This window comes from Zeus faber, assembly GCF_960531495.2.
Source record: "Zeus faber genome assembly, chromosome: 13".
NCBI classification, from domain to species: domain Eukaryota; kingdom Metazoa; phylum Chordata; class Actinopteri; order Zeiformes; family Zeidae; genus Zeus; species Zeus faber.
In genome coordinates, this window is record NC_137198.1 from 5927159 (window position 1) to 5952972 (window position 25814).

The window sequence follows — 25814 nt, forward strand, 5'->3', positions numbered from 1 at the left end:
GCAAACCTCACAAGAAGTAAACCCAACCACAGCGGTGAGGGTGAATACACGTATGATAAAAACCATGGAACACAAAATGTACCGAACGTCCGCCTGCGCAGATTCGCCGATTACTTGCAGCAACACGGATAAAGACGCGTCGAGACCGCTGCCATTTTGGTGCGGTGTTGACTGTACACGACGGGGGTACAGCAGCGCACTGAAAGGCACCGATCGACATAATATTGTGACGGTGAATTAATAGAAAGAACAGCGTTTTGTGCCGCACATGGGCGCACGAATCGTCGTCTCTACCGGGGACCAAGTGGTGGGAGGCTATTGATGGGGAAAAAAAATGAAAATAAGTGGATTTACAAAATGTATAAAACAGTAATATGTGCACATTCATACATAGAGATAAGTACAATCACGATAGTTGTACTTTTTTTTGTTCCAATTTGGAACCTTGTCCTTCAGCAGTGCCTTACACACAGCGCTCACGGTCACAAACACCGCGGAAAGATGGCGCCGCTGTTGACGCATCTTGACGCGACAGGTGGTTTCAGCGGCGAGGTGGCCGACGGGTGGGAGCCGCTGCGGCCGCTGTCAGCTCCGGATCCAAAAAAGAAACAACAACAACAACAACAACAACAACCACAACAACCACAACAACAACCACAACAACCACCTCCGCTTGACCGCGGCGCCGAGCGTCACGTGCCCCCAGGGACTGACTGACAGCCCCTCCGGCCACTAGGAACCAGTGTTGACACGCCGACATGCCGCCGGAGTGCCCGGCGGGGCCCCGGCGGACCGGAGCGCGTCCTTCAGCCCGCGCGTGTTTGGGAGAACGCGGTGAAGGTGACCGTTCATCTGCCGAGGAGCTGCGGAGCCGTTCGCGGTGTCTGGAAGGTGAGTGCAACTTTCGCTACCCCCATCTCAACGTCATACTTGCACATGCCTATTTACTTTTTCTTTTTTTTTATTATTATTATTTTTTTTTGCAATGATCTGACCCAGAAGTGAAGAATTAAACAACAAATCCGGGTTTATTTTCTCCTTTGTCCTTGGGTGTTCTCTGCAGGACTAAGACAAACAGACCAGTTAATATTGCACTTTATCAATGTTTGCACAAGTCCTGAACAATACCGTCTGCAGGTTTTAACAGCTCTTAAAATGTCTTTTCTACAAATATTGTCGCTTAAATAGTCTCAAATTTGAATTTATGAGGTCTTGATTTCAGTTTAAATTGTTTTTTGTTTTTTTTAATTGAGTCAAGTCAGGCAACCCCAAAACTTACCACTGAACCTAAAACTTACCTTTATGTTTACCTGCCACACTTCCCCGTTCTAGATGAACTGACTCACTTTATACGTCATATACTTCTCCTTATACTTACCTGTTCTAGATGAACTCACTTTATACTTCTTATACCTTCCTACTTACCTGTGGAGAGAAATCCAATAAAATGATATAAAAGTAAATATTATTAAAAAAAAAAATTAGAATGTTGAATATTATATGATCTAATTAAAAAAACAACAACTATATATATATATATATATATATATATATGTATATGTATATATTTATATATATATATAAATCACAGAATAATCTAGTTCATGACCTACTGTTTCTACCCAATGCTGACCTCTGCCCTGTGCCACTTCTAAACATATATTAGTATATAGAGCCGCTATTACTGATTCATTAAAACTTGCCTTAAAAAGCTCTTAAACAGTACTAAATTGAATCGTCCTACCCGTGCAGAGACGCGGTATATGTAGTTACATTTTATCACATTCAAATCTAATCTAAATCCTAACCTCCGTCTAAACCACCACAGCCTCGGCTCACATTGCCTTAAAACCACTCATGTTTGTACAAAACAACCAATCCATATCCCATGTTGCAGGTGTGAACTGGGTTAAACCACCATGACCAGTGAGGCGGTGGTCCGGGGGGGTCTGATCTGGATGAGGAGGGTCTCCAGCGGGACCAGAACCGCTGGTCTCCGCTGCATCAGGGAGCAGATGCTTGGGAACTTCCATTTTCCCTCCACCTGCTCCACCTCCAGCAGAAGCAGCGGCAGCTCAGCGACGGTGAGCGTTTTGGCCGCCGTCCTGCTCCCACCGTCCGAGAGGGTTTGAGTTTCACAAACCCTCCACGGTGATTACTCCACCGCACCGCCCTGACCTCAGCATTGTCTTGCAGGGTGGTGAGCGGTGTTTTGGGTGGAGGGCGTTAAAAATAGATTCAAGATTCAAGAGATTATTTGTCACATACATAAACATACAGTCATACATATATGCAGTGAAATGTCATGACACCTGGTGATTACATAGTAGCATGTTGTGGAGTCTGGGCCAATTAAAGCGGATCCACAAGATCCAAACTAGGAGGCTGGAGAGGGTGCACACAGGGGTGAAAACACCAACTTAATAATATTTTTTTTTATTAATAGCTGATGGAGCTATGGGATCATTGCATTAAAAATAATTAAAAATGATTAATTTGAATTTAATTTAGATAGATAGCTAGATTATACTTTATTCAACCTGAGAGGGGAATTGCACTGGCAATTTAATGTGGGATAAAATATATAAAAGATAGATAATGAAATATATTAAAAACAAAAAATTGAATTATATATATATATTTTCACTTTTTAAATACACAATAATGTATTTTAATGTAAACGTGTATGGTGAGGTTTATAAATATATTGGGTATAAATCTGTAAATATCAACTAACAACAAAGTAATAGCTAAAATGATTATAATAATAATACTTATCTATATTAAGAGTCACAATAACTACACTGCATTTATAAGGTTTGTTTGTTTTAGGGTTTTTCCAAAATAACACATCCGTCTGCTGCAGTCTCCCCATTGAATCCGTCCCCGTTGATGAGAAGAGTCTTTTCCTTTTGTCCCCGAGACTTTCAAGGAGCAGCGGGACGGTTGCGGCCGCAGAACCAGAGCGCCCACGCCCCTCCACAGCTACTCTGCCCCGGGTGCGGATTTCGGGTTCCCGGGCCGGGTCGGCGCCGGACGAGGAACCTGCGTCGGGGGACCCGTCGGTAAAGGCTCCGGGAGCCGCGTGTCCACGCGGCGTTTCTCTGGACACGCGGCTCGGTTCAAACAGGACGACTCCACGGCGGGACGGCTGGCGGCGGAGGGCGTCGACAAAGAGAGAACTAGAAAAAACGCTGATCACAAGCAGCACAAGCAAGTGGTACAAGTATCATTTCATTGGAATTAAATGCTCTCGTCCCACACCAACACTGAGCATTGTGGTCGTGTTTTGGTCTAATTTTGTGCGCGTGTTATTTTCATTCCAGCTAAGTGAACAAGCCCGCGAGCGTAAGGTCCCTGTTACCAGAATAGGAAGGCTGGTGAATTTCGGAGGTCAGTGTGCGGGTCCCTCACCTTGGAATGTTTCTGTTTCACCTGTACCTCCCTCCCTGATTATACAGATGGATCTATATAGATGGATGCAGATAATCCTAAAAAATTCACTGAAAAAAATGGCAAAGAAAATGGCATAAGAAATAAACCTAAAAAAAAAAAATAAAAAAAAATTGACAATATACAATAAACTTAAACAAAAAAAAAACCTCAAAAATTGTCAATAGACTGAAGATTACGTGACACTTTTTTTTTTTTTTTAAATCCCAGCCTTAATGTTTTTACAACCGTGTGTGTGTGTGTGTGTGTGTGTGTGTGTGTGTGTGTGTGTGTGTGTGTGTGTGTGCGTGTGCGTGTGCGTGCGTGCGTGCGTGCGTGCGTGTAAATAACCTACGTTCTCAGTATCAGTAAGGGCAGATAAGGCTTCCTCAGGGACGCCGGATTCTCCTCGTATGTCACCTGTTCTCTCGGGCCGCGTGTTGTCACCTCCGACCCCGCTCCGCTGTAAAACCATATATAATGTTGTCGACGGTCAGCGAGCTTTTCATCAGACCGCCGCACGCTTAGCAGCCCGGGGTTAAACCGGTACAGTAGAGTATTACACAAAGGAGTAGTATTTACAGTATGTCAGGCTTATATTACTGAATGATTTCATGAGGTCTTCAGCACTGAAACTTATGTTATGTACTATGATAGATAGGTATATTGATATACTATAGATAGATAGGCAGGCAGACAGACAGACAGACAGACAGACAGACAGATAGACAGATAGATAGATAGATAGATAGATAGATAGATATAGACATATATAGACATTTAGCAATTCACTATAAACCGAAGAATTACGAATAAACCTGTCTTTTTAGATATATAATCCCTCTGTTATGTTTCCTTTCTCCAGGGCTGGCTGTGGGCCTTGGCCTGGGCGCCATCGCAGAAGTAGCGAAGAAGAGTTTAAACCGTCAACATGCAGGTCTGCAGGTTAAGATTTGGTGGATGTGGGAGGATGATACTGTATTTAGAAGTTATTGTTGCGATGTGTTTAGTTTGCTATTTGGGTTTTTGATTGCTATTCAGATCAGCAGTATTTTAAGTACCAAAGTACATTTCCTTATCAAATGGACTGTGCAAATATAATGATGAGGGTTCATTCTTAAACTGTACTTTTCAAAAACCAGCAGTATGTTGCCAGCGATCATGTCAGCAGCTAATGGACCGTGGCGACTCAGTTTAAAATAAAGGAGTAAAGGGAGGTTGTTTTTCTCTGTTTGTTTTTTTTTTTTGTTTTTTTTAGGAGATAAAAAAGCGGTTCTGGGCTCCAGCGCGTTTCTCTCAGAAGCAAACGCCGAAAGAATCGTGCGGACTTTGTGCAAAGTTCGAGGCGCGGCGCTCAAACTGGGGCAGATGCTGAGCATTCAAGGTGCATTGAGTACAAAAAAAACGTTGAAGTGATGCGCAGCAAAGTGGACGTTCTTGAACAGCCAGTTAGGGGGGAAAAAAAATCATGTTACGTAAACAAACAAAAAAAAAAAAACCCACATTAGAACACGGACTTTGGTTTAATATCCAAAATGAACAGGGGTCGCCGGGTGCTTTCCTCCTCGGCAAATCATCCAACCGCACCGCGTCCAAACCCACTGCAACGACAGTAAACAAGGACCCGTGCACTGAGGGGGAAATGTCACAACCTAAAATAAACCCCGGACACAATAAGTGCCATGCCACACATGCTATTGTCAGCGAATGTGAGCTCGTGAAAGCGGTGAGCGGCCACGTCTGCACCCGCCGTGAACCCATGCTTCTGACGTGAGCTGATTTACCGTGCAGGACCTCCAGCGTTGCTTCCCTCACCTTGTGTCGGTGGTTCGGCGGAGGCCCCCCCTTTCGGCGGGAAGGCGGCACGTCTCGGTGTTGTTCCCGTGTCGGATGTTTCCTTTTTTTTATTTTTTATTTTTTGTATGTTGACGTGACTTTTTTGTTTTTTTTTGTTTGTTTCTTTACCCAGATGATGCGTTCATTAACCCTCAGTTGGCCAAAATCTTTGAGCGCGTTCGCCAGAGTGCGGACTTCATGCCGACCAAACAGATGATGGTACGGTGCAGTGCTGACGGCATCAACGAGCGAACGCCGCCGTCCGGACGTATCGATCGGATGTTCTTTTTTTAAAAAATTTCATTTGATTTTGATTTTTTTGGTCTTTTCTCCGCAGAAAGCCATTAGCAGCGACCTCGGCCCAAACTGGAGGGACAAACTGGAGTATTTTGAGGACAAACCGTTCGCAGCCGCATCCATCGGTCAAGTGCACTTAGCCAGGATGAAGGACGGCCGGGAGGTGGCCATGAAAATCCAGGTGAGATTTACTTCACGTTTCCTTCCGCTTTTATATTCCCCCCTCGGCGGTGATAAAGCACAGAGGCAGCGTTGTGAAAAACTCTGCGGGCTCTGAGGTACAGCGGCTTTAAAACAACACGTTTTGTCATGACCTTTTTTTTTTTTTTTTTTTTTTAGTATCCCGGCGTGGCCAAGAGTATCGACAGCGACGTGAATAACATCATGACCGTTCTGAGTTTAAGCAACGCGCTCCCCGAAGGTTCTGCTTTTTATTTCCATTTTTTTTTTTAATCAGTTCAGATAAATCGGCACCATTGTGTGGGATTGATAACCCCCCGATAACCTTTTGTCCGTGGAGCCACAGCTTAAATCGGCCGTTGTTTCCCCGCATCGACAGGTCTGTTTCCAGAGCACCTGATCGAGGTCATGAGCCGGGAGCTGGCCCTGGAGTGTGACTACATCAGAGAGGCCGAGTGCGCCAAAAAATTCCAGTGAGTTGGACGGCGGTGGAAATTGGGGAATTACAGTTTGTTTTGGTTAGTTGTTGCAACACCACTGAGAAGCCCAGTCGGTGCCTCCCCCCTAGTAGCCGCCGGATGAACACCTCTGGGTGTCTCCTCACAAAATGACAGGGAAAATGCAAAGTGAGTAGTTTGCGCTCCATTTACCATTTGAATGAGTTGGGGAAAAAAAACCTTTATAAAGTGTTTGCAAAATGCAAAATGCAAAAAAAGTAAAAAAATACTTATCTAAAAACATTTAGAAATAGTGTATAGATGTAGTGACAGCCGACGTTAATAATAATTAACGTCATGATGTCACATTCTTGACTTATTTACCTACTTTTAAGCCGAGTTCCAATAAAACACTCGCCTGGCGTAACTTATGGTCGTAGTGTCGGAAACGCCGCACCACAGTGTGTCACAGCTTTTCGTGTGCAGAATCCAACTCCCCATCGGAACGAATTTTTATTGTTGGATATTATTTAGTGTCTATACTGTAGTTGAAGACATCATCAGCCATCTTTTAACTTTTGTGTGTGTGTGTGTGTGTGTGTGTGTGTGTGTCTGCGTGTGTGCGTCAGAGAGCTGCTGAGGGGTCACCCCTTCTTCTACGTGCCCGATGTGATCGACGAGCTCAGCAGCCAGCACGTCCTCACCACGGCGCTGGTGCCGGGGTTTCCCCTGGACCAGGCCACCACCCTCCCCCAGGAGCTCAGGAACGAGGTACGGTGCGCGGCTCCACCTCCAACCAGAGCGACGGATGACCTTCACGCTGTGGTTGTTCACTCTACACCTGACACCACCATGGATGGATGTACTTTGTTCATCCCCAGAGGGACATTTTTGTGTCGCACAAGCTCACATCAAAAATGGACGACAATAATAAAAAAGCCAAGATGGCAATATTTGGAAAAAAAAAAATGTAATGTACAATAAAACCTGACAGTTGACTGTACACAATGACCATGTGGTAAAACATACAAAACCTAATGATATAACCTAATAACCCACCGTTTTATGTTGTAGCGGGATATGGACCTTTAATTAATATTTCTATTTTAGTTAAGTTGGGCCACACCAGATTGTTGCGAAAACCTGGAAAAATTAAATGTAGTTTGGTTGTAGTGGTCGCACGGGCGGTGACACAGGTCCTCAGCTCTCAGGGAAGCGGTTCCTTCACATTCAGAAATTCCCTCACGATATATGAGATAAATACACGACTACATCTTAACCAAACAGCGAGTGTTTATTTCTAATAACAGACTTCTATAAGTATGGCAAAAAGGAAGTTAAGGTAGGTTAAAACCTAAACGCACCTCTGGGAAATGGAATGGTTGTTGCTATGACAAGAGGGAGAGACAGACTGAGAGGGATGGTGTGCGTTCATCTTTGTCCGGATTACCATATCGGCTCGGATGAGTCGTTGGCCTTCGTTACCGGGTCGGCTCGGGGTTTTCAGCGGGCTGTCTGGTCCGGAACGGCGAGGAGGGTCACGGAGGGTCTCTCTCCGCATTGTCGGGTCCCAGAACGTCGAGGTGCGGCTCGCGTACTCTGCGGGAGTTATTCGGGGCTCGGCGTTGAGTGGTTTGATGGCGTGCCGGCGGCTTCGGTGGATCTGGTGCGTTCGTTCAACGCAGGAAAAGTGGCTTGTTCCAAAAAGGTTATTCGAGCTGGAAAGAGGGATCTTTAATCAGTGGTTCTCCAGCCAGGTTCAAGGGGAGGCAAAGGGAAGAAAAGCTTCCAAGGTGCGATGCATACCCGAGAGTCTCTGCGACGTGGCTGCGTCACGGTTTCAGAAAACGTGGTTTCAAAGGAACAAAGAAAAGACAGGCGGCTTGCCACGGCCCCAGGTGACGTGAAAGTAAGTCCTTCAGCTAAACTTCACGGCCGTGTGAGAGCGAAATCCTTGGGCGCAAAGGAGCTGACGAGCGGTTGCCTTCCGGAACCGGCAGTGACTTCCATCGACGGCCATTGGTCGAGGGGTTCGTGAGAGGTTTCCTATTGGTTGGGGAATTCTCGTGAGGTCCTCTGTTAGTTCGTTGTAGATGCGGGCGTTCCTCTTTGTTGTGAGGCGTTCAAAAACCCCATTCTGTAATCTGAATCTCACAAGCAAAGTCTCTTTCAATTCTTAATCTCCATATAACGTTTGTGTTTGTCAAATACATCTTGAAATAAAAGAAGACAGATTCATGAATCGTGAATGAATCTCTGGAATGCAAGAACATAAACACATACGAAAATGGGTCTTTGGGATGCAAGAAGGGAAATCGTACACATCCATAAGTCTTTTAACTGCACAGATAATTGTATTTTTCAGCTGTGTGGCAATTCTCTTTATTTATTTTTTTTACTTTACTTTTTATTCAGTTATATTTTATATTCTTTTATTCAGCTTTTTTAAATGCTAGGTGTCTGTAGACCAATAATCACCATGACATATTCCTTTTACATTTAATTGCATTTGGTGAAATATAATCATTCTGATTCTGAGAATATAAAATAGCAAAACCAATTAGATACATTTAAAATAAATGCTGTTCATGCCGTGTGCTCCTGTGGTTAGAAGCCCTTGGAGATGATCGTTAAAAGTTGAGAAAAAAGTCATTAAAACGTGTTTGGATGTATTCACTCATCTATATTCCGTCAGTGACATTTTCCTGTCCCTGTTTTGGATTCTTGCCTTCTCTAGATCTGTGAAGAGATCCTGAGGCTGTGCCTGCGGGAGCTTTTTGAGTTCAGATACATGCAGACCGACCCAAACTGGTCCAATTTCTTCTTCGATCCACAAGCTCACAAGGTAGCGTCTCCCTCCTCTTTGCGTTTTTTTAAAATTTTTATTTTATTTCTCAGAAACCAGGCCAGAGTGACCTTTTCATCCTTCTCTCAGGTCGCACTGTTAGATTTTGGAGCCACGCGAGGGTTTGACAAGAGTTTCACCGACACCTACATTGAGGTGAGATGCTTTAGAAACGGTACAAAACAAGAAAAAATAGAAAAGACAAATTTAATTAAATTAACTAAATTCCATTTCACAAGAAATGTTCAAAAAGACAATTTGACAGATGACATTTAAAGAATTGTTCATTTTTATATGATTATTATTTAATTATTAAATTAAATGTCATAATTATTGGTTATTATTTAAATATAATTGAATATCAATCATTTTATATAAAATAGACAGAACATAAAATAAAAGTGATCATCACCTTTAAAAGTGACCCTTAAATGCAATGAATACAATATTTGTTTCATTTAATTACCGTTTAATAAGGAAAGTGATCCTAAACATATTGATGTTTAGGAAACATTGATTTTTTTATTTTTTATGAAATCCATCAGTTTTTAATCAACAACTGCAAATTAAAATTCTAAAAAGTTTTCCATGGTTTCAAATAGAAAGTGACACTGAACACAGTGATGCAATGAACACATGGACATGTTTTTTCCACTTTTCTTTTCAAACTGCGGAGAACCTTTTTTTTTTAGGATTAAACCAAAACCAGTTATTGATGCTGGATCCCCTCTCGATCAGGTCATCCAGGAAGCGGCGTGTCAGAACAGGGCCGGCGTGCTGCAGCGCTCCAGAGACATGAAGTTCCTCACAGGCTACGAGACCAAGGTGAACACCTCTCCGAACGCCGAATTGAATATATTTTCTGAGGGTTTATTGCATATTTTCCATTTTCTTTTTTATCCTTTATTATTATTATTATTATTATTATTATTATTATTATTATTATTACCAACTGGATGAGTTAACTCTATCCACCGCCGCCGTCCTGCAAAGGCGATGGAGAACGCCCACGTGGACGCGGTGATGATCCTCGGCGAGGCCTTTTCCTCGGAGCGGCCCTTCAACTTCGGGGCGCAGAGCACCACGGAGCGGATCCACAGCCTGATCCCGGTGATGCTGCGGGAGCGGCTCACGCCTCCGCCCGAGGAGACCTACTCCCTGCACCGCAAGATGGGGGGCTCCTTCCTCATCTGCTCCAAGCTGGACGCCAAAATCAGCTGCAAGAACATGTTCCAGGACGCCTACGCCAGGTACTGGAGGGGCGGCCGCCCCGGGCCGCCCGACCGCAACTGACCGCTCTGCTCCGCCGGGGCAGAGGGTGGTCGAACGGGGACGCCTGGAAGTCAGAGACGACGCGTGACAGGAGTTGCTTTCGCTTACGTTTTGTGTTGAAAGTTTGTTTATTGGTTTCGCTGAGCTGCTTCAAATGTAGGAAAACAGAAGAAAAAAAAAAAACTCTGGAAAGAAACTGTTTAAAACCGTGTGCTGCCATCGTTTTGTTTGTTTTCTCCTCAATATCCAAAATCCAGAGTACAGAGCTTGGAAAAGCTGCCAAAGTATGAAGATCTTTGTAATTTCAGTTTGAATGAATGCATCAGTGCTTCTCTAGTGACTATGAAGTTGTACGTATACTACATGATACACATACTATATTTAGTGATACTGACTTATTGTGTCCATAGGGTTGAGAGATTTCTCTGCCATCAAAAGCATGATTGTTGATGGAAATAAAAGGGGGACGACACGTCAGCAACATGTGCCTTGGAGACGCATCGGCTCGGAAACTAAACATTCGAACCAACGGCGCACGATTATCACAAAAAACCCAGCGGGCACGGTAAGGACGACTTGACGCCCAGGAGCAATTCAAAGTTCTTTACATGTCCAAACAAAGAAGAATTAAAAGGATTGAAGTGCCATTTAGAACACACACGTGTGTAGAAACACAAAAAAAGGACCGAAATTGAATTCAACCCACACCATGATCGGTGTTCCTAAATTATGGATCATATCCAACGCATTAACCAGCGATGAACAACAGTTGCTCCGTCGAGCGACTACTTCGTTTTCAGCAGATTTCAAGTCAAATTTGCCTCGTCATCCATCTTCACCGCACTGAAGACAAAAGGTGTGTGCTTTGCTAACGTGGGAGGATTGTAAAAAAAATAAAATAAAAAAATAATTTGCACAGGGAGTGCAATTTTGACGGCCGAGTAAAGGGCGTGTTTTCAGAGACGAGGGGAAAAAAGGAAACGGTGCGGTTTTCTACCAGCTGCAGCTTCCTCCCAAATAGTGTGAGGGGTCGTTACGCGGTCGCCTATATAACATATAGTCGTATTCCTTTCATCAGAAAGTGTGTGTGTGTGTGTGTGTGTGTGTGTGTGTGTGTGTGTGAGAGAGTGCGTGCGTGCTCTCATGGGGTGGGGTCCCGACACCGCGCGCAGTCCAACATGTCTTCCGTGTGACGCTCCACTTGGACCGTGATGCCGGAGAAGCCGAAGTCACAGCGCAGCAGGTCCGTGGTCTCCATGACGACGGTCTGCGCTTGGGCAATTTCCTCTTTAAGACAAAAAAAAAACAAAAAAAAAACAAAAAACATTTATTTTATTGGAGTTACAAACTGGCATGCATGGTGATAAGCGGCATGAGACATTTTACACTTTTTTTTTTCCCCAAAACGAATATTGTTATTATCATTGTTAGTATTATTATCGTTATTATTAGGCGTCCAATTCCCGTCTGGAGTTATGAGTCGTGATACCACTCCTTAAATAATTCACCCAGTTGAAGGCCCTTTTCAACGACCGATTTCTCCTGAATTCCCTCAATTCTCAAACGGTTCCCTCTTCCCCCCGGGAGGCAGCGTGGGACAGATCTGCGGCAGCTCACCCACGGCCAGGTGCACAGACACCAGGCAGCGGCTGGTGCTCAGGCTCCACGTGCGCAGGTCGTGCACGGCCTTGACGCCGTGCACCGATAAGAGCGTTTCTCTGACGGCGTCGGCGTCCAGGCCCCGAGGCGTCCCTGCGGGGGGAGGGTTGGACTGAGGAACAAGCAACGCTTAATGCCACAGCGCACATTCTCCCCCGGTGTGTGAGGATGCAATTGTATGCGATTATTAATGTTCCCCTACCCTCCATTAGCGTTCTGCAAACATCCTTTATGATGGAGCCCGTCGTGCCGAGCACCAGGGCGGAGAAGAGGAAGGTGCAGATGGGGTCCGCCATCTTCAGATCCGGCTGCGGGTCCGAAAGAAAAAGACAGGAAGAGAAGCGTAGGGAGCATTTTTTTTTTTTTTTTTTTATATTTCTTGCAGATGATCAACAGATCTAAAGAAGAGGCTGTGACTGCGCACGTATACACACGGATTTAAATACCTGATACAGCGCTTTATTTTTTTGGTTAATTGTTTATTGCCACTTTTTTCTCGCGAGCATTAATTTATATATATAGTTTGTTATATATTGATATCCATTCAAAATTTCTTGTGCCTCTTAGGATTATGGCCGATGTTTCTCTATTTTCATTCTATTATTCATTATTACGATCGCCTGTGAATTTTAAAATCCCTCTGGAGAGGAATAAAGTCTCTGTCTACTCCGCCACAGTTGGTGCTCCACTTCTGCTTCGGCCCCGGTGGTGGCCCTCCCGAACCTCAAAGTTCTGCCAAACCGTCATCCAACGTGTCCTCCGAAATGTCGGGGAGGAAAAGCATGAAACTTCACCGACGGCTCATGGTGCCGGTTCCGTACTTTGTTCTCACCCGAAAGTGTATGACGACGGCGGCGGTCAGGACCCCGACGCTCTGCAGGAGGTCTCCGACCACGTGGACGAACGCCGCCCGCACGCTGGTGTTGCCGCGGCGACCTGCGCGCCCCCGCCCGCGCCCCCCGGCCGAGCCGTGGCTGTGGCCGTGGCCGTGAGCGGAGCCGGACTGGTGTAGGATCAGCAGCATTCTGGAACAACAGATCCTCATGCAGAGCACCACCCAAAACACACTGAAACGCGCGGAGTCCTCGAAAGTGATCAGTGAGTCCGTCGAACAAGAGCTTGAGCCCAAATGAGAATCTTTCGATGTGTATTTTTCAAAACTGATATTTCTGCTCAAGGTGCAGACGTTCCACAGAGCAGATTAGGAAACTGTTTCATGTGAATTTGAGCTTTGCATCGGCTGCTCTCGGAATCAGAACCGTATTCCCAAGATTTGTCATGGTGGTGGTTGGTGCATTTCTTTACAGTTGATTAGCATTAAAAAAAAAAAAAAGCCTAACTGTTGAAAAAAACAAAACTAAAATAAACTAATAAATAAATAGAATAAAACAATAAAAAGTAAAGTTAAGAAAAATGTTTGGTCAAATATTGACAAATAGCTGGAAAATACAAAACAGAAATAGACAAATATATAAAATATACAGAATATACAAGGTGTGTTTTATTACATCATAGAGCCTGGAGGGAGCTCCAAAAATGAAAATTCAAAATGTATTTATTGAAATTTGAATTAATTTTTCCTAAACTACTCAAAAATTAAACAGGAAATGATGACATATTGCAAACCTACGTATTTTAACTATGATCTTTCTCTGATCGAATGAGGCTGAAAAAGGAGGGTTTTCTCTCCTACTCACAGGACGTTGACGCCCACCGCGCAGCCCGACGTGATGACCATGGTCTGGCCCTGGATCTCGTAGTCGTCGTCGACAATCCGCTGTACGGCCAGAAACACCAGCACGCCGGTCACCGCCCAGATGGACAGAACCGACAGCAGAGCCCCCAGAGTCTCTGCAGGCCACCCCCCCCCCCAAAAAAAAAATTAAATTAAATCACATCGTCTGAATTTGAAAATAAGATCCAGAAAAGAAAACTGGAGGCATTAGAATGGGAATAGGCGGAACTGAACGTGGATATAAACAGGCTTTTCATTTGGGCGGACATACTGTCATTCAAATTATGAAGACAAATCAATTCAGGCGGGGATCGAACACTTTCAGTTCATCACGAGACGTTTTTAGGGATGTTGGTGGGAACCTGCTCGATGCCAGCCAAAGGTCATGGTTTTCGTGGGCGGCCGCGACGAGATCCACAGCGAGAAGAGGCTGATCATTATGCTGCCGAAATCGGTCAGGAGGTGGGCGGCGTCCGTCATGATAGCCAGACTCTGTGCGGCGTAACCGCCTGCGGAGAGCGGACGGGGCGGAGGGTTTTTGCTTTGCTTCGTCAAACAGCGCGAAAGCATCACGTGCCTTACATCCCACGTTGACAAAAGCCTGAGGGAGGGGGGAGCCCTTTGCAACTCCTTTGGACATTTTGGGATTTTCCCTCTACTGATAGAGAATTGCACACAATAAGCCACTCGATAACCCTCCAACACTTATATACTGTATATATATATATATATATATATATATATATATATGTATATACTTAAAACAATGTACAAATAACTTATCCTGTGCATAGAATCAAACTTGCGTATTGTTTTGTATATTTGACCATTTCTATTCTGCTTGTCTGGGCTATTTGTGCATATTTGGCAATTTTCATTTTACTTATCATATTTTATTTTATTATTATTTTATTTTAAAAAAAATTCCAGACTGACAAGTTCCTCTTATATGTTATAATAAATGTACTCGGCGGGATAAAACTCATTCAGACCAGTCAAAGAAACCCTGACCGGCTGTTATCATTTTGACGCCCTTCTTCTCACCAACCACTTCTCCTGCCATGAACACCAGGCTGAGGACGCCGGCGACGAGGAGCCTCCTCCCGGCCGAGCGCCTCCCCTCCAGCTCGGCCCGGGGCAGCGGGTCGTCTCCGTCCCGGTGGCAGTGTCCGCTCCGCCCCTGCGGGCCGTCGGCGCCGGGCCCGTCCTCACTGCACTCGGTGGACGTGGAGCACCGATCCTCCCGGCGGCTCCTGGAGACCCTGAGGGAGAGGAGGGGTCTTGACAGGGGGGCTCGCTTACGGCTTTTTTTCTGACCCTTTTGAGACACGTTTTAAGAAAACCCAAGACTGATTTTCGGGCAAATCATCTTTCTCATATTCCATAAAGTGCAGCATATATAATATATATTTGATGCAGAGGTCAGTATTAGGTATAAAGGGGACAGGTCATGAACTAGATGTTGTGAGAAGGTACCTTCGGGTCAGGTCGCCAGGTCAGCGATTAGAGACTGGAATAAGTCGAACCAGTTGGCAACTTCTTTTTGCAATAAAAAAAATTATATAACTTGACTTGATGAATAACTTCACGAACTTCAGAAAAGGGAAGTACAAGGATTATCCTGAATTCCTCTTGTGTGAAGGTCAGTATAAAGTGAGTTGGATTCATCTCAAACAGGTAAGTATCAAGGTAAACATCATGTTCAGTGCTCAGTTGAGGGTGAATGACATCAGAAACACAAGACTCCGCTCATTTCGACAAGAAGAAAAATCGAAGGATAAATAAAATGTGAATAAATTTTTGCATTGAAACTAAGACAATCATGAGTTCAAATGTGATGACTTCTCTGAACACCAAACTCGAGACGTACCCAGTGAGCGGCAGCGAGGCGGCGGAGGAACACTCCTCCAACAGGTGACATTTCTCAGGATCCATTGACGCTCTAATGCTTTTCAGAGCACAGTGGGGGATCGAGCCCCTCAAAAAAAATTTAAATAATTATATATACACATATAATATTGGACTCCACCTACAGTAGTGAGCGGCTTGCAGCGGCGTTGCGGCAGCGTGAACTTTACCAAAGACACCATCTGCTCCAACAGGAGCAGATGGTGTCATAGCAGAAAAAGGCACCGTTAGGAGGCGGGGGCCGGGTGGAGCCAATGGTAGGTTCACACTCCGGAGATAACGAATCAGCACTGACAATTAACATCAACACAAACAAATAGAAATATTACATTAGCAAATTCACAATTCTCTCCTCTGTCCAAAACACTCCAGACCATGTCCCACTTAGTGCCGCTGAGTGTTGGCAAACAATGTGTCTGTCTCGCCCGGCCTGGAGGACGTGGCTCTCACGACACCTTGGGCAATTCCAGGCGTGGTAACTAAAACTCAAATATTAGTTTGAAAAATCTACAAGAGTCCGTTTAAATATGAATTGTAACAAAGTCAGAGCTTATAAATGTATGTGTTCAGAAGAAGGAGACATCCCCAACGCTCTGTGGTAATGACCTAAACACTGAGACGTGGAGTCATGCTAGACACTTACAAGGCAAAATCAATGTTTATTGTAAGTTATCAAAGACATATTGAATTTTCACAATCAGTGCTCTCTGCAATCTATCCATAAAAGTTACATATAATAGAAATTTCAGACATGAACAGAACACAAGTATTCGATGTTTCTGACTGACGATTCAAATTGTACATTTCAATACACGAGTGAAAGGAAACAAAAAAAACAAAATCAAAGATAAGCAACGCTGGTATTTTATATACACTGTGCAGCTTTGGGGTGGTTGTTTGATACAAAAATACAAATTTCTGGCAGTACGTAAAAAAAAAAAAAATTAAAAAAAAAGAAGGGATAGTTGAACCTTATTACCAGCAAACGGTTTTCACATTTGCTTCAGTTTCAAGTATGTAAAGGAATGTTGAAGTGTCAATAAGGACAGACCTGCACAAATGCAGATTCCGTTTTTCCCCGCAAACAACACAGGGGTTGAAAGTGAAAAAAAATAAAAAATACAAAAAAAAGAGCCAATGAACCAGTTATTTCCCATTTTGTGTCTCGCTCATCCCACTCACTCTTCAACTGAAGTAAAAGTTACAAATAGTTTGCTTTCTTTATCTTTGGAAAGGTCTCCGCAAACGCTCACAACGTGCTGAAGACGTTGACGACCTAAGGCACGTCGTCTGTCTTTGGCGGAGGCCGCCACGCCACGCCGTGAGCCCACGTGGCCGGCGAGCGCTGGAGAGTGTAAAGTGCACTTGAGAAAAAAAAAAAATAATAATTATAACGCACGCACGCACGCACGCACACACGCGCGCACGCACGCACACACACACAAACACACACACACACACAGATTGATAGGTATGTTAAAAAGAAAACAAAAATGATAGAGCTCATCTGATACATAAAATAAAAAAATAAACACTTCCTCTAACCCTCAGCAGTAGGAAAACCACGTGGCGCTATAAAAATAGAATAAAAGCAAATGGCACGTCAAGCTACTGTGCAGCGCCTGTAAAATATCCCTCGATGCCCCTTAAGTAACTTATTATAAACAACAACCACCACCACAGCCTTTTGGGTGAGACACACACACACACACACACACACACACACACACACACACACACACACACACACACACACACACACACACACACACACACACACACACACACACACACACACACACACACACACACACACACACACACACACTTCCTGAATTTCCATCCAGGGAAGGAATGAAATTGTTGGTCTCATCTTATTATGGTCCCTAAAGTTTGGCGACCTTTGTGCGCTAGCTGTCTGACTGCGCTAGCTGTCTGATTGCGCTAGCTGTCTGACTGCGCTAGCTGTCTGACTGCGCTAGCTGTCTTCCTGCTCCTGGTGCAGATCCGTTGTGTTGTTGTTGGACGCGTTGGGCTGAATCACTATGGGAGTGTTTTCACCTGCAGAGGGAAACACAGGAGTGATTAGAGGACCAAAATAAATATTAATAATAAAAAAAAACAACAGAAAAATCCCCCACTGGTTTCCCGGTAACAGTGCTGTGTTTAAAAATCTACAATCAGAATAATTTGCATGTAACAAATAGACCGGTCGAACTTTCCGTCAGTGAACTGCAGGGATTATACACCGGCTACTAGAGCTCGCCTGGGTTAAGATGTTTTAGAAAAGGGCTGAAAAATCACACTCCCCGTCAATGCTGTTGAATGTAATTATGACGTTTTGCACCAACCTGCCGGTGCCTCTGGGAAATTAGTTTGCAATGCAAGTGCAGAATTTACACTTGTCTGAAGGACAGTGTTTAGCACGGGGGCGTCATTTAATGACTTCTGGCTTTTTAAGTCGTCATCTATTTCGTCCCATCAGTCATCAATGTGTGGGTGTCAAACTATACATGTTTTGAAACCTCGACAAGTCAATTGCGCAAGAACAAGTCAAATACCTGTGGGAAAAAAACAACAACCCAAAAAGACAAAAAGGTGGCGACAGCCCCAATGCAATTTAAAACGAGCAGCGTGTTTACAGTTTGGAAAAAAAAGTAAAGAAATTTCTTGTAAATGGCAGAAATTGTTTGAAACAGATAAGCTTGTTATAACACACCAGCAAAAGCTGCTTCTGTTGTTAACGCCGCCCCGAAAAGGAAGTTATTTGGCAAAAAAAGGAAGAATCAAGCGTTAGGAGACGGCGCAGACACATCCAGAGCCACACACACACACACACACACACACACACAAAAAAAAACCACTGATATTTACAGAGGATTAATATGCGATCAGTGTTTCACTTTGGTGGCAGAGGTAGTTTGACCGCGTAGCAGGAACACGTTCACACAGTCACGACGGGCGGATCAACACCAGCAGCACCAGCGGCACCAGCTAAAGGTGGTGGCATCCACTCAGCTCATTTAAGGTGCAGCCATTTGATTCAACCAAAACCAAACATTGCGGGAAACGGTCAGTGTTAGTGGCACCATCACAATACTGAACACCGGGACTGCGGGCGTGATCGCCAACGTCACCTGAATGGTCGGCGCTAGGACTCGGTGGAACAATGATAACTGGGTCACCTGCTGTAAAAACAAAAACGAAGAGGCTGAGCCAAAATACGGAATGCCTCCCCCCCCCCCCCCCCCCCCCTTTAAACTGCCGATGAGATTAAAACAACGTCAGTAGTGATGTCATGTAGTGGCTGTTTGGATGCGCGTTATTAAATGCATAGATATGAGGGTTGCCGCGGTTACCGGTGTTACACGCTGTTTGGGTATACCGATTACATCGCTTGGCCACCGCCCCCACTGTCGTCGTATTTGTTTATTTATTTATTTATTTAAATATAGAAATAAAAGCCATTTAGTTCATTTTCACATATCAGCGTCTGTTCATCAAATGAAAATTAATGAGTAATATGAAAAATACTGTTATTTGTCAAATACGTGTCGGACACTATTAACCTGTGGGAAAAGTTCCTCACCACAGCATCCCTAGTAGATATGTACGTATGCTTTTCCTTTTTTTTTTTTTTCCTATTAATTCAATTTTTTGTTGTCCTTTGCAGAAGTAACACACACACACACACACACACACACACACACACACACACACACACACACACACACACACACACACACACTTTTGTGTTTTAGGAGATCTTTGTAGCTCCCCCGCCGCGCGACCTACGACATATTATCAGGAGGGCGGATGCCTGCGCGCGGGAGGTGGGGGCGCGCGGCCATGTAACTCACCGGCTTCCTGCTCCGCCCGGATCTGCTGCTCCAGGTCGCCGGGGTCCATGTAGGTGAAGTCGTCGTCCTCCGAGGACTTGCACCGCCCGCAGCAGAAGCAGCAGCAGCAGAAGCAGCAGCAGCAGGTGAAAATACTACAGCACACCACCAGCGCCTGGCGGTGGACACAGACACCAGGCTAGTTAGACATTTACACTTTAATAATAATAATAATAATAATAATAATAATAAGCAGCTTTATTTGTACAGCACCTTGCATACACAATATACAACTCAAAGTCCTTCACATTCATAGAAATAAAGAAATAAAAAATTTATATATCCACTAATGGGAGAAAAATAAATAAATAAATTAAGCGATTGGGTTTGACAGGGAGACGGGCGAGGTTTGGATAATAAGGGTGATACCGCGCTTTACTCATCACGACTGATGTACCGACTAAATGCACTTCATGCAAATGGTGTGGGAATGGTGTGAGTTCCAGGGCGACATCGACGCCGCCCGTCGCTGCCTCCCACCTTGAACCAGCACTTGGACATCAGGAAGTAGTACTTGACGCCCTCGTCGCCGACCTGCTCGGCCATGTACAGGCCCATGGAGCCGTACTCGTCGTAGATTTTCCGCTTGGTGTCGTCGCTCAGGATGGTGTTGGCGCTGTTGATCTCCTTGAACCTTTCGACCACCTCGGGGTTGTCCGGGTTCTTGTCCGGGTGGTAGCGCAACGCCAACTTCCTGCGGGGAAATGCAGCAACTGAACAGAGGTTCCAAAAATAATAATAATAATAATAATAATAATAATCAAATAAATTAAAATAAAAACACCACCCGTGCCGGATCCGCAGCGGCGATCTGCCAAGTCTGTTCGGGCGGGATGGTCCCCCGGCGTTATTTTTTCAGGAGCTAAATTTAACTCCATTAGAGATGGATATTGAAGGTTTGAACGTTTATTTGGTCCGTTTGTCGAAACACTTGCCACATACAAACAGAAAAGGTATGTGTTCCTATTTATGTCATGTATTTATAAGAACATATTAGAGCGGCAACGCCTGATAATTTTCATCGGCGATTAATCTGGCGACTAGTTTCTCGATTAATCGATTAGTTGATTTGTCTATAAAAAGTCAGAAAATGCTGAAACATGTCGATCACTGTTTCCCAAAGTCCACTTCCTCAAAGTTCTCTATTTGTCCACAACCCAAATTAAATTCAGCTTACTGTACACACAGGACTAAAGAAACCAGAAAACATTCACATTTTAAGAAGCTGGAATCGGAGAATTTGGAAATGTTCTTAAGAAAATGACTCAAAATGATCAATCGATTCGGATCAAAACGATCGGCGATGAATCTAATTGTTGGCAACTAATCGATTCATCTAATAGTTGGCTGAGATATCAAGGTAAAATCCACCATCTCTACACGCACCCAGTAGGTCTGTACATTTTAAAGTGACGGATGGTCGCTCATCTCGCTCCAATCTCCTCTTTCTGTTTACTCGGACGGCGGCTGCCCGCGAGCCGCGCAGACTTGCAGGTGCATCGGGGATTTCACCCGACAACCCGCGGCGGCTCCTCCCGGTGAGTGTACCTGTACGCCCGCTTAATGTCCTCCGCGGAGGCTCCGCTCTCCAGGTCCAGGATCCGGTACAGACTCTCTCCGGCCGTGGACATTCTGCGCTGGGTTCGACCCGGCTCCTCCATGTTGGTTGGTTGGTTTGTAGGTTTGATTGTTTGTTTTGTTGTTGTTTTTTTTGTTCACCTTGGCGGTAAAATAAAAAAAACCCCACTAAATGCTAAAACATGGCGCGTAATCTCCGCGTTTACAACGGAACCGCGGCCCCGAAGCGCGGATCGAGCGGCGTAAACCGGTCGAAGCCGTTTGCGGGGATTCGCTCCGATTTGAAGTATCGATCGGGCACTTCCTGTTCGCTCCGGCACTTCCTGTTAGCAACGCGCCCTCCGACGCCGTCCGAACGGCGCCTTGTGCGGGAGCAACGCGCGGGACCCTCCTCCCGCGCCGAGTCTCAGCTCCACCGCACGAACGCACTGATAAATAGAACCGCGGAGTGGACGGACGGGACACCGACACTGAACCGACACTGAACCGACACCGACGGTTCGGTGCTCGGTGAAGCGTCGATAGAACCAGGTGACTGTGACGTCAGACGCAACAAGTACTCACTCGCTTGAAAGGTTTATTCCGCTGAAATACTACTACTGCTGCTACTAGTTTGAAAGGTTTATTCCACCGAAATACTACTGCTGCTACTAGTTTGAAAGGTTTATTCCACTGAAATACTACTACTGCTGCTACTAGTTTGGAAGGTTTATTCCACCGAAATACTACTGCTGCTACTAGTTTGAAAGGTTTTCTCCACTGAAATACTACTGCTGCTACTAGTTTGAAAGGTTTATTCCACTGAAATACTACTACTGCTGCTACTAGTTTGAAAGGTTTATTCCACCGAAATACTACTGCTGCTACTAGTTTGAAAGGTTTATTCCACTGAAATACTACTACTACTGCTGCTACTAGTTTGAAAGGTTTATTCCACCGAAATACTACTGCTGCTACTAGTTTGAAAGGTTTATTCCACCGAAATACTACTGCTGCTACTAGTTTGAAAGGTTTATTCCACTGAAATACTACTACTGCTGCTACTAGTTTGAAAGGTTTATTCCACTGAAATACTACTACTGCTGCTACTAGTTTGAAAGGTTTATTCCACCGAAATACTACTGCTGCTACTAGTTTGAAAGGTTTATTCCACCGAAATACTACTGCTGCTACTAGTTTGAAAGGTTTATTCCACTGAAATACTACTACTGCTGCTACTAGTTTGGAAGGTTTATTCCACCGAAATACTACTGCTGCTACTAGTTTGAAAGGTTTTCTCCACTGAAATACTACTGCTGCTACTAGTTTGAAAGGTTTATTCCACTGAAATACTACTACTGCTGCTACTAGTTTGAAAGGTTTATTCCACCGAAATACTACTGCTGCTACTAGTTTGAAAGGTTTATTCCACTGAAATACTACTACTACTGCTGCTACTAGTTTGAAAGGTTTATTCCACCGAAATACTACTGCTGCTACTAGTTTGAAAGGTTTATTCCACCGAAATACTACTGCTGCTACTAGTTTGAAAGGTTTATTCCACTGAAATACTACTACTGCTGCTACTAGTTTGAAAGGTTTATTCCACTGAAATACTACTACTGCTGCTACTAGTTTGAAAGGTTTATTCCACCGAAATACTACTGCTGCTACTAGTTTGAAAGGTTTATTCCACCGAAATACTACTGCTGCTACTAGTTTGAAAGGTTTATTCCACCGAAATACTACTGCTGCTACTAGTTTGAAAGGTTTATTCCACTGAAATACTACTACTGCTGCTACTAGTTTGGAAGGTTTATTCCACCGAAATACTACTGCTGCTACTAGTTTGAAAGGTTTTCTCCACTGAAATACTACTGCTGCTACTAGTTTGAAAGGTTTATTCCACTGAAATACTACTACTGCTGCTACTAGTTTGAAAGGTTTATTCCACCGAAATACTACTGCTGCTACTAGTTTGAAAGGTTTATTCCACTGAAATACTACTACTGCTGCTACTAGTTTGAAAGGTTTATTCCACCGAAATACTACTGCTGCTACTAGTTTGAAAGGTTTATTCCACCGAAATACTACTGCTGCTACTAGTTTGAAAGGTTTATTCCACTGAAATACTACTACTGCTGCTACTAGTTTGAAAGGTTTATTCCACTGAAATACTACTACTGCTGCTACTAGTTTGAAAGGTTTATTCCACCGAAATACTACTGCTGCTACTAGTTTGAAAGGTTTATTCCACCGAAATACTACTGCTGCTACTAGTTTGAAAGGTTTATTCCACCGAAATACTACTGCTGCTACTAGTTTGAAAGGTTTATTCCACTGAAATACTACTACTGCTGCTACTAGTTTGGAAGGTTTATTCCACCGAAATACTACTGCTGCTACTAGTTTGAAAGGTTTTCTCCACTGAAATACTACTGCTGCTACTAGTTTGAAAGGTTTATTCCACTGAAATACTACTACTGCTGCTACTAGTTTGAAAGGTTTATTCCACCGAAATACTACTGCTGCTACTAGTTTGAAAGGTTTATTCCACTGAAATACTACTACTGCTGCTACTAGTTTGAAAGGTTTATTCCACCGAAATACTACTGCTGCTACTAGTTTGAAAGGTTTATTCCACCGAAATACTACTGCTGCTACTAGTTTGAAAGGTTTATTCCACCGAAATACTACTGCTGCTACTAGTTTGAAAGGTTTATTCCACCGAAATACTACTGCTGCTACTAGTTTGAAAGGTTTATTCCACTGAAATACTACTACTGCTGCTACTAGTTTGGAAGGTTTATTCCACCGAAATACTACTGCTGCTACTAGTTTGAAAGGTTTTCTCCACTGAAATACTACTGCTGCTACTAGTTTGAAAGGTTTATTCCACTGAAATACTACTACTGCTGCTACTAGTTTGAAAGGTTTATTCCACCGAAATACTACTGCTGCTACTAGTTTGAAAGGTTTATTCCACTGAAATACTACTACTGCTGCTACTAGTTTGAAAGGTTTATTCCACCGAAATACTACTGCTGCTATTAGTTTGAAAGGTTTATTCCACCGAAATACTACTGCTGCTACTAGTTTGAAAGGTTTATTCCACTGAAATACTACTACTGCTGCTACTAGTTTGAAAGGTTTATTCCACTGAAATACTACTACTGCTGCTACTAGTTTGAAAGGTTTATTCCACCGAAATACTACTGCTGCTACTAGTTTGAAAGGTTTATTCCACCGAAATACTACTGCTGCTACTAGTTTGAAAGGTTTATTCCACCGAAATACTACTACTGCTGCTACTAGTTTGAAAGGTTTATTCCACTGAAATACTACTACTGCTGCTACTAGTTTGAAAGGTTTATTCCACCGAAATACTACTACTGCTGCTACTAGTTTGAAAGGTTTATTCCACCGAAATACTACTGCTGCTACTAGTTTGAAAGGTTTATTCCACCGAAATACTACTGCTGCTACTAGTTTGAAAGGTTTATTCCACTGAAATACTACTGCTGCTGCTACTAGTTTGAAAGGTTTATTCCACCGAAATACTACAGCTGCTACTAGTTTGAAAGGTTTATTCCACTGAAATACTACTGCTGCTACTAGTTTGGAAGGTTTATTCCACCGAAATACTACTGCTGCTACTAGTTTGAAAGGTTTATTCCACTGAAATACTACTACTGCTGGTACTAGTTTGAAAGGTTTATTCCACCGAAATACTACTGCTGCTACTAGTTTGAAAGGTTTATTCCACTGAAATACTACTACTACTGCTGCTACTAGTTTGAAAGGTTTATTCCACTGAAATACTACTACTGCTGGTACTAGTTTGAAAGGTTTATTCCACTGAAATACTACTACTGCTGGTACTAGTTTGAAAGGTTTATTCCACCGAAATACTACTGCTGCTACTAGTTTGAAAGGTTTATTCCACCGAAATACTACTGCTGCTACTAGTTTGAAAGGTTTATTCCACCGAACTACTACTGCTGCTACTAGTTTGAAAGGTTTATTCCACTGAAATACTACTACTACTGCTGCTACTAGTTTGAAAGGTTTATTCCACCGAAATACTACTGCTGCTACTAGTTTGAAAGGTTTATTCCACCGAAATACTACTGCTGCTACTAGTTTGAAAGGTTTTCTCCACTGAAATACTACTGCTGCTACTAGTTTGAAAGGTTTATTCCACCGAAATACTACTGCTGCTACTAGTTTGAAAGGTTTATTCCACCGAAATACTACTGCTGCTACTAGTTTGAAAGGTTTATTCCACCGAAATACTACTGCTGGTACTAGTTTGAAAGGTTTATTCCACTGAAATACTACTACTACTGCTGCTACTAGTTTGAAAGGTTTATTCCACCGAAATACTACTGCTGCTACTAGTTTGAAAGGTTTTCTCCACTGAAATACTACTATTTCTAGTTTGAAAGGTTTATTCCAGCCACATACTACTGCTTCTAGTTTTAAAGGTTTATTCCACCCAAATACTACCGCTTCTAATTTTAAAGGTTTATTCCAGCCACATACTACTTTCTGTTTAACAACTTCTAGATTTAAAGGTTTATTCCAGCCACATACTACTTTCTGTTTAACAACTTCTAGATTTAAAGGTTTATTCCAGCCACATACTACTACTTCTAGTTTTAAAGGTTTATTCCACCCAAATACTACTACTTCTAGTTTTAAAGGTTTATTCCACCCACATACTACTTTCTGTTTAACCACTTCTAGCTTTAATG

General features: G+C 43.5%; 3 protein-coding genes across 4 annotated transcripts; 1 reads left to right on the forward strand and 2 right to left on the reverse strand.

Annotated features, from left to right (window-relative positions):
- The first annotated feature begins 767 nt into the window (after nt 1–767).
- Nucleotides 768–10776, forward strand: coq8ab (coenzyme Q8A-b). Its single transcript, XM_080012384.1, has 15 exons — nt 768–891; nt 1898–2084; nt 2924–3220; nt 3327–3393; nt 4298–4369; nt 4691–4816; nt 5402–5487; nt 5606–5746; nt 5905–5986; nt 6125–6218; nt 6812–6953; nt 8920–9027; nt 9118–9183; nt 9766–9852; nt 10021–10776. The coding sequence occupies exons 2-15, from the start codon at nt 1920–1922 to the stop codon at nt 10318–10320; spliced, it is 1833 nt and encodes a 610-aa protein (XP_079868510.1). The 5' UTR covers nt 768–891; nt 1898–1919; the 3' UTR covers nt 10321–10776.
- A 137-nt stretch (nt 10777–10913) lies between these two features.
- Nucleotides 10914–15628, reverse strand: LOC307239357 (proton-coupled zinc antiporter SLC30A2-like; the record flags this gene model as incomplete). Its single annotated transcript, XM_080012715.1, has 7 exons — nt 10914–12051; nt 12161–12266; nt 12791–12983; nt 13656–13809; nt 14056–14202; nt 14738–15027; nt 15564–15628. The coding sequence occupies 7 exons, from the start codon at nt 15626–15628 to the stop codon at nt 11852–11854; spliced, it is 1155 nt and encodes a 384-aa protein (XP_079868841.1). The 3' UTR covers nt 10914–11851.
- Nucleotides 15629–16306: 678 nt separating this feature from the next.
- Nucleotides 16307–21493, reverse strand: dnajc5gb (DnaJ (Hsp40) homolog, subfamily C, member 5 gamma b). 2 transcript variants are annotated; one of them, XM_080012913.1, is made up of 5 exons: nt 21049–21493; nt 19981–20194; nt 19462–19615; nt 18739–18789; nt 16307–17662 (listed from the first exon to the last, which is right to left on the reverse strand). In XM_080012913.1, the coding sequence occupies exons 1-5, from the start codon at nt 21159–21161 to the stop codon at nt 17580–17582; spliced, it is 615 nt and encodes a 204-aa protein (XP_079869039.1). In that variant the 5' UTR covers nt 21162–21493; the 3' UTR covers nt 16307–17579. The 2 variants fall into 2 exon arrangements, with proteins under 2 accessions (XP_079869039.1, XP_079869040.1); XM_080012914.1 differs by lacking the exon at nt 18739–18789.
- Between the last annotated feature and the right edge of the window lie 4321 nt (nt 21494–25814).